The following is a 15,672-nucleotide window of genomic DNA, read 5'->3' on the forward strand; positions in this document are numbered from 1 at the left end:
GAGTGATGTGCAGTCGCCGGGGTTGAGAGACAGACACCCCCTTTGGTTGTCGGAGATGGGAGACAGTGTGTTTGGTCGCCGGAGTTGAGAGATCTTGGTCGCCGGAGACCGTTCCCGTCGCCAGAAATTGCCCTGAGAATCTGATTTCTCACGATTGTTTGGTTGGGGTGGTGAGAAAACACAACCCTTTCTTTTCTTCTCTCACTAATAAGGGAGACCATTCCCCTTTCTTTTCTTCTCTCACCCCTCCATCCAAAGGAGCTGTTAATGTTTTATGCTTATTTTCCCATAACTTTTGTAAAACATAGCAGTCATTTTTAATTAAGATGAATGTTTAAATTCGTGATAACTGTTCATAGTTGTGCTTGATCGAGAGTTTTTGTTAAGGTTAGTAACAAAATGTGCCCCCACTATCCTATATTGATGGGTCCGCCATTGGCTATGAAGCACGGGTATTTCGGAAATGGGAGTCGTAGGAGAGCGGCACATGTATGACAAAAAACATGCCGGGTTTGGCAAAAATGAACCCAGGGTGCCTGTTGTCCTTGTAGGAACAGATCTTAGCCGTTCATTTGTTCTCGATTGAGACGAAATCTGCGCCGTCCATTACTGAGCATGGACGGGCTGGCAGGCACCCTAATTTTGGCAAAAACGAACCGGGTACTTTAGCATTTTTGGGTGGGTATGACAATGGGTACTTTTCTCTGTACTTTTGGGCATAATCTTAGGTCTCCTTTGGCAAAATAAGACAAATAGCTTATTCAAATTTTTTTTTCGCATTTGTTAGTTTTGCATCAAACTTTTGTGAACTATTGATTCTTAGCTTATTTTTATCTATATTCAAAAAATTATATTTTTTATCATAATTTTTAACTTTTTTAATTCTTCAAAGACGAATCAATAATTTACACAAAAAAAATTGGGGAAAATGACGGCCCAGGACGTGTTTTGATAATTAATACCCGTCAAGGACATGCTAAGAACATTTGTTAATGCTGAAAATATCTTTGACGGGTATTAATTATCAAACACGTCCTTAGCCGTCATTTTCCCAAAAAACTGACTCAAAACAAACAAATACGATTTTTTTTTAAATAAACACAAAAAACATAAGCCACTCCAAAGGAGGCCTAATGCTTTTAAAACTTCAGGGGTTCCGGCTGTATAAAGTCAAATTATTGGCCTTGATTGATGTGCAACTCCTCATTGCTAAACCACCGATCTAGTTCTAGTCTACTAGGGCTTAAACCAGAGCAGCCACAAGTCCACAACTCCTCCCATCGTTCTAAACCGGCCACTGACTGAATCTCTCCGTCTTCTCCGCCGATCTTCCTCCACCGATTCCGGCGACTCCGACTCCGGCAGCCACCACTCCTCTCTCTCGTTAGTTCCTCTCTCGCTCTCGTTATGGAATTAGCTTTTGTTATATTGCTGCTATTGGTAAAATATGTCATACTTGTTATATATCTAATAATGAAGCATGCCAAAAATATAAAAATATACATATACGATGTTCTAAAAATCGCTAGGCTGAAAAGGGCCGCCTAACTAATCGGCCTCGGCGGTAGACTACCACCTAGTGCCTAGGAAGGGACTAGTAGGCCTAGGCGGCCAACTTTTGGAACACCCCTACAAATTCGCCGTGTCCGTACCCTTCTTTTTTTTTTTTTTTGGTTTTTTCGCACCCCGCACCCGTGTTTCATAGATGAGGGAAGTGGATTTCCGTTGTTGACTTTTGTCCCATAACTAGGTTTCTTTTGAGCCACAAAGTTGGAAGTTGTTTGTCTCAGTCCTTTCAATATGTTGGTTTTGATAGCTTAAAACGTTTCTCATGCACAGTGGAAGCAGTTTTACTTTTCTGCTTGTGTAGTGTGTGTGATTTATTTTCCTAAGAAGTCTACAATTCTGGACAACTGCGTCTGGAGCATTGCTCTAAATTTCCAGCAAGGAAAAGGAAAGGAAAACAAGAAACTATTATATTTTACTCTAGAATACTTATTGATGTCTGAACTTCCAAACCAGTGACGACTCATGTGTCATTTTTGTAGCTTATTTGCAGAAACCTTTGTGGTTTGCTCTGGTAATCTTTTTGCTAAACAGACATAAATTGGTTATATGATTTCAATTCTTGAGTTGTTCTGGGTTTAATATTGATGTAGTTGGTTTTCTCTCTAATGTATAGACTGGTGTGGGTCATCATTAGTTTATTTGACGACGTTGATTTACTTTGGTGAATTTTTCTGTTTGTGGAGCAGGTTGGGCATTTTGATAGGGGCATGAAATGATGGCCATTGCAGTTATTATCATTTGAATAACTCCGTCTGAATTCGCCTTGGAAGCATATTTATGCCAAGTATGGAAACTGAAAAGTCAAACATTTCGCAAGCTGAAGAAATTAAATTTTTGGCGAATGAAGCATTCAAAGGTAACGATAACTATGCTTTCAGACAGTCACTAATTTTCAATCTAGAAGTTTTTTCCCCTTCTGAAAAGCGTGTCATAGGTTCAACAATCAACCTTCTTTTGTATACACATGGCAAAGCTATGCTTCCTTTGTCTTCTTCAACTATGCTGACCAGGTTCTTTTTCCCCTCTACAGCGCACAAATTTTCTCAAGCTATTGCTCTGTACACTCAAGCAATTGAACTGAATAGTCAAAGCGCAGTATACTGGGCAAACCGTGCATTTGCTCACACTAAACTTGAGGAGTACGGTAGTGCACTGCTGGATGCATCGGAGGCTATTAAAATTGATCCCAAATATTCAAAGGCATGCTTTGCAATCTGAAGTTTTTGTGGCCCTTGTGCTTTTAAAGTTCTGAGATGTCTTAATGTTTGTTATTATTAATTGCAGGGTTATTACAGGCGAGGTGCAGCGTATCTTGCAATGGGAAAGTTCAAAGAAGCACTAAGGGATTTTCAACAGGTTTGTTCATTACCATGCACATCTGTGATTGTGTGGAGAAGAAATATTTGTGCTATTAATGTTTTGAAGCGTCAGAGCTCAGTCATAGGAGATAATACGACAATAATTTTACTTTGTCAATTTTAACAAGAAGGTCAATTAGTTGGGCTTTTTTTCTCTAGGTCTTGTGATTGGCATGAATCCTAGCCTTGCAGTATTGTTTGGATTCCGTCTCCAAGTGAATCATTCTAATCCATCACTTGTAAGAACTGAAAGAACAGAATTTCCATGTAATTGCATGTCGGTAGTGAAGCTTCTCCACCCACCCTCAATGTCCCAGTACTTTTCTTGTATATGGACTTGTGTGTGCTTGTACATTTAATTACACAAGGGCGGTCGCTTTGAAGTTCTTAATTTCCTTCATGGTTTGGCCATCTGGGTTGACATATTGTCTTTCGTGGAGGAAATTTGATCTATTGGTTTTATTGGAGAAGTTTTTATGGTTGGCTCAAGTTATTCTTCATCCCATTAGAATTATTTGACCGCATCTACCTATTAGATGGAGATTTCATGCTGCTATGCAGATGAGTTTACCTATTAGTTCAAAATGCAGTGGCCTGATCAGGAAAAAGTTCAGATGTAATATTTTTTAGTCAGGTTGAAGCAGCAGTTGAGATTGATTATGAAGGTCAGTTATATCTCGAAAAGGTGGGTAAGACTCTCTGGCATAAATTTTTTTTTTTCCAATGACAAGCGGACAAAATTATTATAATACTACTGACTTGTTGAAGTGGCAAGGAAGATGGACGAACTAGCAATTGTGATAAACAAAGGGGTAGACATTACACCAAAGGTACTGACCTTTTGAATATCAAACCAAGGAAATCGAGCAACTAGGCCTCTAGAATGGAAAAGGAACTAAAGACTTAAATGCTTTGCAGTTAGATGAGTATGGTTTGGGGGCTCGGTTGAGAAGAATAGAAAGGCTACTAAAAGGCATGTCATGATGTCAGTGCTTAATTCAGTTTCATGGAAGTTTTAACACGGCATTTTAAGGAAGCGCCTCTGGATGTTACATCTACTGAATTAAGCAAGGCTAGAGGAGGTAGATGGAAATGATGTCAGCCGAGGGAAAAGAACCTTTTGCTGAGTCGGTACCTTGTTGATGCTTTCCTGTTGTTTGGGTTTGGTGGTTTTGTGGCTTGTATTATAGGGTTATGGGGTTGTCCTTTGCTCTCGTACTTTTATTTAAACTATTTTTTTGGGTCTCCTCATCTGATTGTATTTTGGTTGTGGTCCCTCGGGCCTCAGCACAATCTTTGATTGAACGTTAAATTTATTGCTTATTAAAGAATGGCTATATATGTAAAATGTGATTCTGCCTCCTAAATGGGATTCTATATTGGCCATTAAGTATTTTGTTCATCTTTTTTGATTTATTGCATTATCACTGACAAAAAGACCAGGATTAATAAGGGAAAGGAAGCAATTTTTGCTGGTGACTCTGTGCTCCTATTGGGATATGGATTGGAAAGAAGAGTTTTGAATATTCTCATGTTAGATGGAAAATGATGCAATACTTTTGCTGCTGACTTTGTGCTTGTATTGTACTCAATTCCATTTGAATGATGCTTCATATTGTGCCAATCACTTTCATATCATCTAAACCGTAGCCACCCTGCACTTCGAGTCGCTCTGGCTCTCTCCTTCCTGTCACTACTTTAGGCATGCTCTTCCACCAGTTTACTCTTTATGCAATTAGCGAATGTCCATCCTTTTCCCTTCCTGAGCAATATATGCAACTTCCTGCATTTCTTCCTTGCCTCAAATTTTTGGCAGTGTGCTAACAAATATTTCACTTACTTAGGTCAAGAAAATCTGTCCAAATGATCCGGATGCTGCCAAGAAATTGAGAGAATGCGAGAAAGCTGTATTAAAGCTCAAATTTGAGGAAGCAATTTCTGTACCAGAGTCTGAAAGGCGTTCAGTAGCTGATTTTATTGATTATCAATCGATAGGTAATATTCCTATCATTTACTTTTCTTTAACTCCTGAATTGATCTGTTTAAACCTGCATTTTTTTCCGTTTTCAGTTTCAGAAATTTGTTTAGTTACTGAGTTATTTTGATGAATTTCTCTATTCTGGTGATTGTTATAGAAATATACTGCTTGCCATCCCTTGATAGAATGTGTAAGAGGCTTGCTATGCTATGATACAACCAAAAAGAGTAGGGCTAAACGAAACATGAAGACGGGTGGAAGTAGTTTGTGTCAAAATTGGACCGACTCTTTTTTGATTTCAAGTTGTCAACACTCAAATAGGCTAGTGCGGCACAATATCCTGTAACTTGGGCATACTTTGTAAGTTGTTAGGGTAGGTGGGCCATGTAATTAGTGAATTGCCACAAACCATAGATGGTTGAAATAAATTTTTCCCTTACTAAATTGGGGATTTTCTTTAGCTGGGCCTCTGAAGATGGAACCGTGGCTCTGGTGCTGATTCTCAAAGCTGCTGTTGTGACTACTATTATCGGTGTCATGGAATTTTTTTTCTTAGTACTTGGTAGTGCCAGTAGTCAATTGTTGCATTAAGGCTGGTGCAATATTGAAGATGAGCGTGTACAGGGGCTAAGAGAAGATCACCCACATTCAAAAACCTTAGATTCTAACATGTTGCAGAAGAGTTTTTGTTTGTATCTTGATAAATATGGATTTTCTTCTTCTTTTTTTTTCTTTGTTGTGTTATTTCCTCTGCGATTTCTGGTCTTAATGTTGATAGTCTCTTTCTCTGGTCAATAGTGAAGCTGTAAAAGGGGGGCACCCAACTTGGGTTTCTCCTAAACTAAGCAATGTGTCAGCTTGGTCAGGAATTGTAGATTCTGAGATGGGTTAATGTTCGATATATAAATAAGAGATGACTTCAATTTCTAGGCTGCAAATTTTAGGTTAGGACTGGGCCCTGCGAAAAAGTGGTTCGGGCGCACCTTGTCCGCGAGTTCTCAATTTGAAGATTTTTATAAACTGTATGAATTATGCTATACAACAAACTTATGCTCCCAAACAGACCAAGTAACTTTATACTTTTGTGGTTGATGGTTAAAGCGATCATAATATAATTTTCCTTATTTTTTATCATTTTAGGGACAGCCCCAGACTCATCGTATTTTTCCACCCGAGTGGCTGCTGTTGCAGCAGCTATAGTAGTGGTGGCTGTAATGCTGGTAATGGTGGGGCCAAAAGCAGCCGCAGGGGCGGCGGCAGGAGTGGCAACTGTATTGGTCACGGGGACATGGTTTGCTGGAGGCAGTGGTGGTGTCCTTAGCAAGACTCGTACATTGGACCTAGGTTTGACTTTTTTAAGAGTAATTGAAGTAATGAAGAAATTATAGAATCCGTCGTAATTCGCGAAAGTTGTAACTTTTTAATGCAGACATATAAGAAGAAGAATCATTTACCACGATCAATTCTCAACCTGCATACAAAACTATTCCTTGGGTTAGGTGCTCTTGAGTATTTATTATTAGAAGAATAGGTAGATACCTTGACCAGAACACCATCATCAACTAAGGATCTTAATGGGTTGATGGATGAGCTGAGAAATTAGATTTGTTGTTTTGAGGTATAATAAACGAATGACATATATAATTTGCTTATGTCTGGTAGAATGTCTTATCTGAATGATGCTTTGAAAAGTTTATATCTTCTACTTAGCCTTCTTGCTCGTCTTCCTTTTTTTTCTGAAAGAACTTCACCTGAATAATTAGATGGAGTTGTCATCTCCCATGTGAGCAGCTCTAAAAAAATCAGGAAACTTCATTTTTGGCTGCTTTATGGTATTTATTTGCACATGGGTATTTCCTGTTTCTAATGAATTCAGTTCAAAGGAACGATGCGCAAAGCAGACAAAAACATACAAGGGAAGTTTCCAAGAAATATTTACTAATACAGTTGACATAGGTTTGATGCATCATTTATTATTTTTGGGTGCAAAGTTCAGGTTTCCTGTCTTATATTATATGATATGTGAATTAGTTACTTCTTTGTGGCGTTTTGTTGTCCAAGTCAGGCATATTCTGCATATTCATGTCATAAATATGTTGGTAATCCGCATTCCACACCAATGTCATTCTTGTTCTTGTTCTTCAGATGGAGCCCTATCTAGGTGGCCATGTTGTTATGAATGTAGTGGAGACCACGTTAGAAACATTGACATGCATGCTCTTTTCAAAATTTGATGCATCCCCCCCAACTATTGTTGTTTGAGTCATGATAGTGTCCTTGTGGAACCAAGGTGACTGTGAATAAAGCTTTACACCAGCTACTCATTCCCAAGTTATGGGTACTGAAACTTTGATTCCAACATTGGTACATTTGGAACTTCATGCTGGAGTCAGATTCACACTCTCTCAGATGATTTTGTATCCACCTTCCCTTGATTTTTCTTCCCCTTAATCTGTCTGTAATCTCCATTTGGAAAACTCTTCAGACATTGTATTGACTTTATTTCACGAGGTGGGGTGATAGTGCCATTATAAACGTTACAAGGCTTAATAGAGAATTCAAGGTTCGGAGACTTGGCAGCCCTGTGATTTTCGTCTATATTTCTTGGTATCTTGAGTAGTTTCTCTTTTCATATTTTGATTGATCATTCATATTCCCTGCACACGTATTAAGTGTGTTCACCGTTCAGTACTCATTGTGTTTGTGTGTTGTATCACATCTGACATCTCTATTGTGTACACATGTCAATAGTTCAAGATTTGCATGTGAGGGCTGATATACTATGTAGTTTGTTTCTGGGCCTAATCAAACTGCATTTGTTTTATGGCGATGGAATGGGAAACGACAAAAAATAACAGTAATATGCAAGCAAAACTGTTTCAGTCACCCAGTAATTTTTTCCCCCTTTTTGACTGTAGAGGTGGAGCCACAGTATTCTGGTGCAAGAATAGAGGGAGATGTTGTAACCATAGATTTTGTGAAGAAAATGATGGATGACTTCAAAAATCAGAAGTCTTTACACAGACGGTATGTATCAGAAACCAGACTGATTATATATAGTTCCATGTTGATACTTTACTGTTTGGTTGTTTTGCTCTAAATGTTTGTGTTTTAAATGGCATGTTGTAGATATGCATGCCAGATTGTCTTACAAATGAGGGATATGCTGCGGGCATTGCCTTCTCTTGTTGATATAAACATTCCAAATGGCAAGCATTTCACTGTTTGTGGTGATGTACATGGTCAGGTAACTATTTACATAATGTTACAATTATGTTAATCCCTTGGAGCAAGTGCAAAACATAAGTTACAGAAAAAACTTCTGTTAGGTCTTGAACTGTATTGGAGCTTTTATAAATGCACGATCAATCTTGAAACACTGGAAAAAAGAGCAGAGCTGGCGTTTGTGAGGTGCTCAGTTAAGGCTCTATTGGCCATTCTTCTCCTTTTGATATTTGTTTGCAAATGAATAACGAGATCAGGGGACAAGCCTTTATTGGAAAAAGAAGTGAAAGGAAACAGAAGAACCAACTATATAACTGCACAAGTATCCAAAAGCTCTACGAATCCTCAAAAGTGGTCAAGAATCGGTTTCTCATACATTCAACTTAAAATGCACTTTCACAAAAGTTGCCTTACCCATTGCAAGAGTTACGTTCCTCTCTCTCTTGATAATCAACAACATTGTCAATTATCGTCTGAGTTTTCCAAATGCTACGTCTTCTTCCTCTTTTCCTCACTCTAACCTTCGCCAATTACAAATAGATTTTCTGAACGAAAAGGAATTTTCCCCAGCCAAGCAAAGATAGTACTTAAGTCCAAAATTCTGTGGCCATTTGGTTGTGGATTTTAAAATGTTTCACCGCTTCATCATCTTGTTTACACCTACTAGACCAATTCACAATTGCCCTTCTCCTTTGGATCAGGTTAAAAGTTCAGATTTTCACTTGAGTTGCCAACTTCCCCAAAAATGGCACCAGGGGAGGAAGGCCTTAGTACCTAGTTTTTTTCTCTTAAAAGCGGGTGAAAGGGTAACTATGACTTCCAATCGAAGCAACCCAAAAAGGTTTTACCTCTTTAAGTGCCTTGATCTGGATAACCTCCATTCCAAAGAACATTCCCCTACCCTAATATCTGGCATTCCATAAAGCCGCTCAAGGAGCCCAGCCAACTTAGCCATCTTGCAGTCTAGTATCCCTCACTGCTGAAAAGGGTAAATGGTACAAAGTTGATTATCACTTTGCAAAATGCTGCAGTTCTCGCTTTACCTCCAGATCTGCCGGACCAGCCAAACACTGCTGCTGCCTGCTTCCCCATCCTTTTGGAAAGCCCAATCCATTATCCACCGCACCCAAACAAAGACAAAAATCACCCTTGCATATTCTTGTAATCTTACAGAGAATGAACCGGTTGAGAGAGAAATTCTTATTTCATTTGCAGAGATGGCACCAACTAACATTTATTTTACTAGCGGGCCAAACTTTATGCCCCAACCAAGGTACAAAGCTTATGTAAATAGTGCAATCTTACATAGGGGCTAAAATTGACCGAAGACCTTGCCATGGAATCCTTGTCCACCCATCCCCCACTTGGCCCCCGTTAACCAATTCACATCTAACCTCACTCCACAATCCAATCACAAAAAGGAGTTTTTGTGGTGGTTCAATTGAAGATTTGCTGAATCAATGTGAGCCTATAATTGTTTGACAAAGAAAATAACAAAGAACATTGTACAACCGTATTGCATTCAGGCCTTATCATTCAATCTGTTTCAAAAGAATACTTGTTTGGCCGTTTCTCTCCCTATATGCTGTCTGATTATGCTGCTGAGTCCTTGTCCATTCTAAATTCTTCTCTGTTTTGGTTGCAGTTTTATGATCTGTTGAATATTTTTGAGCTCAATGGACTTCCTTCAGAAGACAACCCGTACCTGTTTAATGGTGACTTTGTTGATAGAGGATCCTTCTCTCTTGAGGTCATACTCACGTTGTTTGCATTTAAATGCATGTCCCCATCAGGTAAGCGTGATAATATTCATGTTCTTTTTCTTGATGAGAGGAATGAGCAATAACTGACAAGAGAGTTACATGTGAGAATAAGATGGTCTTCATGTAGGTAATGTACAATTCAAATGTTGCATTGTATTGTATTAACATATTTCTAAAATTTTCAGCTGTATATCTCTCTCGAGGAAACCATGAGAGCAAGAGTATGAATAAGATATATGGTTTCGAGGGTGAAGTCAAGTCCAAGTTGAGCGAGATATTCGTGGAACTCTTTGCCGAAGTGTTCTGTTGTTTACCTTTGGCCCATGTATTAAATGAGAAAGTTTTCGTAGTGCATGGTGGTCTTTTCAGTGTTGATGGTGTAAAGCTCTCCGATATTAGAGCAATTGATCGGTTTTGTGAGCCGCCGGAGGAAGGTATAGCTTCACATGCTGACTTGTATATGTTTCTTTTATGGAACTTAAATTGTTCTTGATTCTCTTTGCCAAAACTGTATGCAGTAGTTACTGCTATTCTGAAAGATTATAGCGAGATAGTACTTTTTTCCTAGAAATTGAAGCTTAACGAATGGAATTTGCTTTTCGTAATTAATAATAAGTTTTATCTTGTATAATGTCTGTTAAAGCATCCAACTCAAAACCTATGAAGCACGGATACGGATACGGGATACGGATACGACACGATATGGATACGGCGATACGTCAAAACCTAAAAGAATAGGATACGGATACTTCGGGGATACGGCTGTATAAATTATACATTTTTATAATTATTAGTCTCCTAGGCATAAAAGTGAAGTCATAAGAAATAAAATTGTAGTTGAATTGCTAATACCAAGCATGAAGTACATGTCAATCTCAAAAGAGTAGGAACTTATCATCCAAAAGATTAGAATTTTGTAAAAAAGAAAAAAAATACAGATTAGTAGGCAATAGACTAATCGGTATGCATATAAATACTTCATATATATACACATATATCTATGTACCAGTGTATGTATTAGATATAATTTATTATATAATGTAAACAATAGAAACCCACACCAGTAAAACAGAGAGAACCTTGTGATCAAAGGTTCAAGCGATCTAGGGTAGGAAAATATCGACCGGTTCATGGTTCATAGAATGATCTATCGATGTGCATAATTTCCTAAGTTTTATATTTTTAGTGATGCTATTATTACAATTTTTCCCTTTTAATTTGTACTTGATTCTTTAAAAAATTTCATTTTAACCCCCGCCGTATCCTAAACGTATCCTGCCGTATCCCCCACGTATCCCTCGCGTATCCGAAATAAAAAATATTTAATTTAAATGCAGGATACTTATTTGCCGTATCCGATACGTATCGGGCGCGTATCCGTATCCCTCGCGTATCCGATACTCGTACGTGACTAGTTTCGGAGTATCCGTGCTTCATAGCTCAAAACCAATTGTCTATGATTTGAGAGTCCGTCCAGGCTCATATACTAGTTTTGGAGGTTATAATTAACTAATGTGGGACAAACTCCAACACTCCCCTGCACGTGTGACCCCCGACTTGCACTTTGAGAGGTAAACCAATGACCCACGTGGATCACAACAAACAATGGTGCACTTATGGCACAAACAGGGGGAGCAATGAGCCTTGCCCAAAATTCTTCGAAGCCCTAGTTCTGATACCATGTTAAAGCATCCAACTCAAAACCAATTGGCTATGAGTAGAGAGGCCGCCCAGGCTTACATACTAGTTTTGGAGGTTACAATTAACCAATTAGGGACAAACTCCAACAATGTTGAATATCACCCTGCAGTTTCCGATAATTATTCTCTTTGTTAAATGCTGAAATATGTTGTTGTGCTATACTTTATAGGGTTCTTATTAGGTTTAAAGCATGTCTAGTTTCATGTGGGTTCCTATGGTCTTAGACTCTCATGTTTATTTTCAGGTTTAATGTGTGAACTGTTGTGGAGCGATCCACAACCTCAGCCTGGAAGAGGTCCTAGCAAGAGGGGTGTTGGTCTTTCTTTTGGTGCAGACGTAACAAAAAGATTTTTGCAGGAAAACAACCTAGGTACTCGTCTCACAGTTTTGATGCTTTTCATGGTGTCAATCCTTTTAGTGACATAAATTTATACATCTGATTCAATTATCAGATTTAGTTGTGCGATCTCACGAAGTGAAGGATGAAGGCTATGAGATTGAGCATGATGGCAAACTCATTACTGTGTTTTCTGCACCAAACTATTGTGATCAGGTATTTAATCAGGATCTCTTCCTTAACACTTGTCCGTTTTACCTTCTTAGATTATACCACTTTTGTTTGCAAGGTTCATCAAGGTCATGTCCTTCACAATTTACCTCAGGCAGGCCAATTATTGGGTACTCCCGGATTATCATGTGGCATTGCTATGTGGTACTCCCCACAAATAAATGATTGCCACCACATATTGTGGGTCACTCCTTATCTCCCAACCACTCAACAAAAGTGAGTAATAATGTCCCTGTCGCATAAGTTGTCGCCACGTAAATGGTTAGGAGTACCATGTAGGCAACGCCATGGGTACTCCGAGAACGCTGAATTATTACTCAGACAAGCCATATGTATTCGTCAACTATATTTCATGTTTTCTTTAGACAACAGTTCTTCACCTCTCATGTTTCCGTTAGATAACAGATATTTTTATAATCTGTGCATAAGTCAGAGGAAGGTGGAGCCATAGTTGTCAAGGGTGAAAGACGCACCGAGGCGCAAAGTCCTCTTGGGCCTGAGGCGAGAGGTGCACCTATGCGAAAACATAGGAAAAATAGCACACTCTTTGAATTCCCAAAACTTTTTTTATATGTAAAGCTACAAACATTAAAGAAATTATTTTTGAAAAATTCGAACTTATATATTTAAATTAAATTATTTCTGAAAATAATTAAACACACAAGTTCAATTTGAATTATTTCTGAAAATAAAGCTAATTCTAAAACCTTAAAAATAATCCTCTTCCTATTCAGTGTGTTGTGTTATGTACAGGACCATATGTATTATGTAGTTTACATATACGTATGAAGAGAGAAGAGAGGGGAGAAGAATACCTTGACTGAGAGAGACGCCTAAGAGGAGACGATGAGAGGAGAGTAGAGGAGCAGGCGACAGCAAGAGACGATCGAGTGAGAGAGATCAAGTGAGTTCTAGTCTCCGTCGGCTGAGACACAGAGATCAATTAGACAGATTGAAGACCAGGAGAGGATAGATGGCTTTTGTTTTGTTTGAGATCTGACCACCAGGGTAATAGTTTTAACCTACACAACAGGATCCTAGGGCTGTGATCGATTTGAAAGAAGCGCTTTTTTTTGTGCCTTGTCGCCTTTCTGTGCCTAGCCTGCGCCTTGTTTAAGTCGCCTCGCCTGGGGTGCGCCTCGCCTCACCTTGCGCTTGGGCGCGCCTTTGACAACTATGGATGGAGCAATATGAAACTGGCTTTTGTTGTGTACCAGAAAGGCAAAAACTAAGTTTAGGCATGTTAGATGGAGACTTCATGTTTCTGTGCGTGAGTGTATATTTGTTAAGTTAAAATTTGTATTCCAAATAAGGGTGAAGGACAAGAACAAACACAAGGTCTGAGGTTTGACTTTGTTGTTTTTTCTTTTTTCCTGAATCGGTTCTCTCTCTATCTTAAAAGATCCATAGTTATTTGTTGCCTATTAGGTCATTGATCTTGGTTTTTTCTTTTAACCTAAAACATGACATGCCATAAATTACTTTGTTTGACCTTGTTATTTTAACATAACCCTTCAGATACTTCGCAAATTTAGTAAATATTTTGGGAACTTTACAATCAAATAGTAAAGGAAACCATATGGAGGTATTCTCTGTTGGGATAGTAAAGGTAATCTCTATCCAACAATTCTGACATAATAGTGATAGGATGCAAGAATTTCGAAGCTGGTATTGTTTTTTGTAGAAATATCTGCTCTGTGTGCACATTCACCTTCATGTTTTAGCCCAGGTCTCTCTCTCTCTCTCTCTCTCTCTCTCTCTCTCTCTCAAAGTATAGATAGATATGTTATCAGTCCTGTATTTTGTGTCACGTCTCCAGAATGGTTAATTATTGGCTTTTGGCAGGTCCCTTGATGTAATACTAAATGTTTGACTTTTTCTGCGTTTTTTTAAACTTCTCTTTGCTTTGAGTATGCTGCAGATGGGTAACAAGGGTGCCTTTATTCGTTTCGAAGCTCCAGATCTGAAGCCAAATATTGTTACTTTTTCATCTGTGGTCAGTAGCTTCTGTTTACCAGTACCTTTTCTAGTTTTAATTGTTGATTATCTGTGCACCTGTTTCCAACTTTCCAGAATTAATTGATTAAGCATAGAGGTTTTTTTATTCCCTTTCTTTCTGTAAATTTTCTTGTGTGAATTTGCAGCCACATCCTGATGTCAAGCCAATGGCATATGCCAACAACTTCCTCCGAATGTTCTCGTAGTTTGGGTTCATCACGTCGCTCTCTTATTGCGGCCCAAATGGAAAGCAGAAGGGTGAAGAGTGGTATCGCTGGAAACGCGCAAATTACCCCTGTGCAATTGTAGTTTTCATTTTTTGTTTCCTCAATGCCCTATTGCTTGCGCAATTTTGTTTTTTTTTGGCCCTGTGCTGTGGATCAGAAGTCCAGGTTTAGGTGTAAAAGAAGTATGAACCATGGTGCGTGTAACATGTTTTTGCCATTTTCCCATTGGTAATTTAACTTATTTCGTTGTTCCTGAGCTTAATATAAACAGTTCAACTTGAATATCTGCAGTTTTAAGCACGATAGGGATTTGTGGAAATAGAATCTATTAAACATGTTATCTTCAGATGTCAGTGGATCCATAAGGTGTGGAATATCAATCTCCTCCCATTCAGCTTTCCCACCCGCTCCGTTATATCTGCTCCCCCATGGTTTGAGTCTGTTTGACAACCTCGTCTCCTCGTATTGGGGCGGTGGTCACTCTCTTGCTCTGATTTCCCTGACTGGCTGGTCTATTTGGAAGAGGAGACTGGTTTTCTCTTTTCCCTAGTTCCCCTGATTCGCACTTTACCCTGGAATCGGCCGCAACTGTTGAAGGCCAATTGAATCCCATGGCGAACAATCTCGTCGAGGATAGTAATACTACCACTCGGTGGCAATGTCCTCCCGATGGCTCCTGGAAGTTACGATGCCTTTGCAGTTATTGCTCGTGATTTAGAAGGATCTGTAGTGGAGATTAACTAGGCAGAATTTCGGTGAGGTGGGTGCCGATGACTGCACCATCAATGTGATCATTTTGATTTATTTTTTTTAACACAAGGTTTTTTTTTAACACGAAAGGGTAAAAGAGGAATTTTATTTACCATTGCTACAAATTGCACAACTTGTTTATGTGACACCATCTTGTTAGTTGATGGTGTGAATTGTTTGATTTCTTTTTTCAGTCTCAAGACTCTCAACATGAACCTAGTAATCTCGTATAGGCATGTTCAATAATTGTACCGCATGTTGTGTTCATGGGTGTTGCTGTTCAAAGAAAAAAGAATTGTCGTGTTCGTAAGTTCTTCTTTGACCATATTTTGATTTTTGTTATTATCAATGTTGTATTATACCCCTCCATCTCTATTTTTGTTCGTCCTTTTTCGGGATACCAATTTTTTAAAGGGGACACAATAATGACTACGGTTGAAATTTTTTGATTTTTCAAGAATACCCTTCACTTTTTTAGTCATATTCTTCAATGCATTTAATTTATTTTTATTTTTTTGAAGAGAACTGGCATTAA

The 15,672-nt window shown here is 38.7% G+C and overlaps 1 protein-coding gene across 7 annotated transcripts; it reads left to right on the forward strand.

The window, feature by feature from the left end:
* Positions 1-1,171: 1,171 nt before the first annotated feature.
* Positions 1,172-14,671, forward strand: LOC131329942 (serine/threonine-protein phosphatase 5). Of its 7 annotated transcripts, none has more exons than XM_058363382.1 (14): positions 1,190-1,383; positions 2,256-2,425; positions 2,600-2,769; positions 2,854-2,925; positions 4,772-4,922; positions 6,046-6,249; positions 7,824-7,932; positions 8,035-8,152; positions 9,776-9,923; positions 10,079-10,327; positions 11,839-11,964; positions 12,047-12,147; positions 14,084-14,158; positions 14,307-14,671. In XM_058363382.1, the coding sequence occupies exons 2-14, from the start codon at positions 2,347-2,349 to the stop codon at positions 14,364-14,366; spliced, it is 1,662 nt and encodes a 553-aa protein (XP_058219365.1). In that variant the 5' UTR covers positions 1,190-1,383; positions 2,256-2,346; the 3' UTR covers positions 14,367-14,671. The 7 variants fall into 7 exon arrangements, with proteins under 7 accessions (XP_058219369.1, XP_058219363.1, XP_058219366.1 ...); XM_058363381.1 differs by having other exon boundaries at positions 1,191-1,383; positions 2,253-2,425; XM_058363386.1 differs by lacking the exon at positions 6,046-6,249 and having other exon boundaries at positions 1,172-1,383.
* The last annotated feature ends 1,001 nt before the right edge of the window (positions 14,672-15,672 follow it).

The sequence above is a fragment of the Rhododendron vialii genome, chromosome 6a (genome assembly GCF_030253575.1).
Source record: "Rhododendron vialii isolate Sample 1 chromosome 6a, ASM3025357v1".
Taxonomy (NCBI): Eukaryota; Viridiplantae; Streptophyta; class Magnoliopsida; order Ericales; family Ericaceae; genus Rhododendron; species Rhododendron vialii.

Coding starts and splice junctions, on each gene's coding strand:
- LOC131329942 (XM_058363380.1), top strand. CDS start 2,347: ATGCCAAGTATGGAAACTGAAAAGTCAAACATTTCGCAAGCTGAAGAA. Junction 7,933..8,034: donor CAGAAGTCTTTACACAGACG/GTATGTATCAGA, acceptor GGCATGTTGTAG/ATATGCATGCCAGATTGTCT. Junction 12,148..14,083: donor CACCAAACTATTGTGATCAG/GTATTTAATCAG, acceptor AGTATGCTGCAG/ATGGGTAACAAGGGTGCCTT.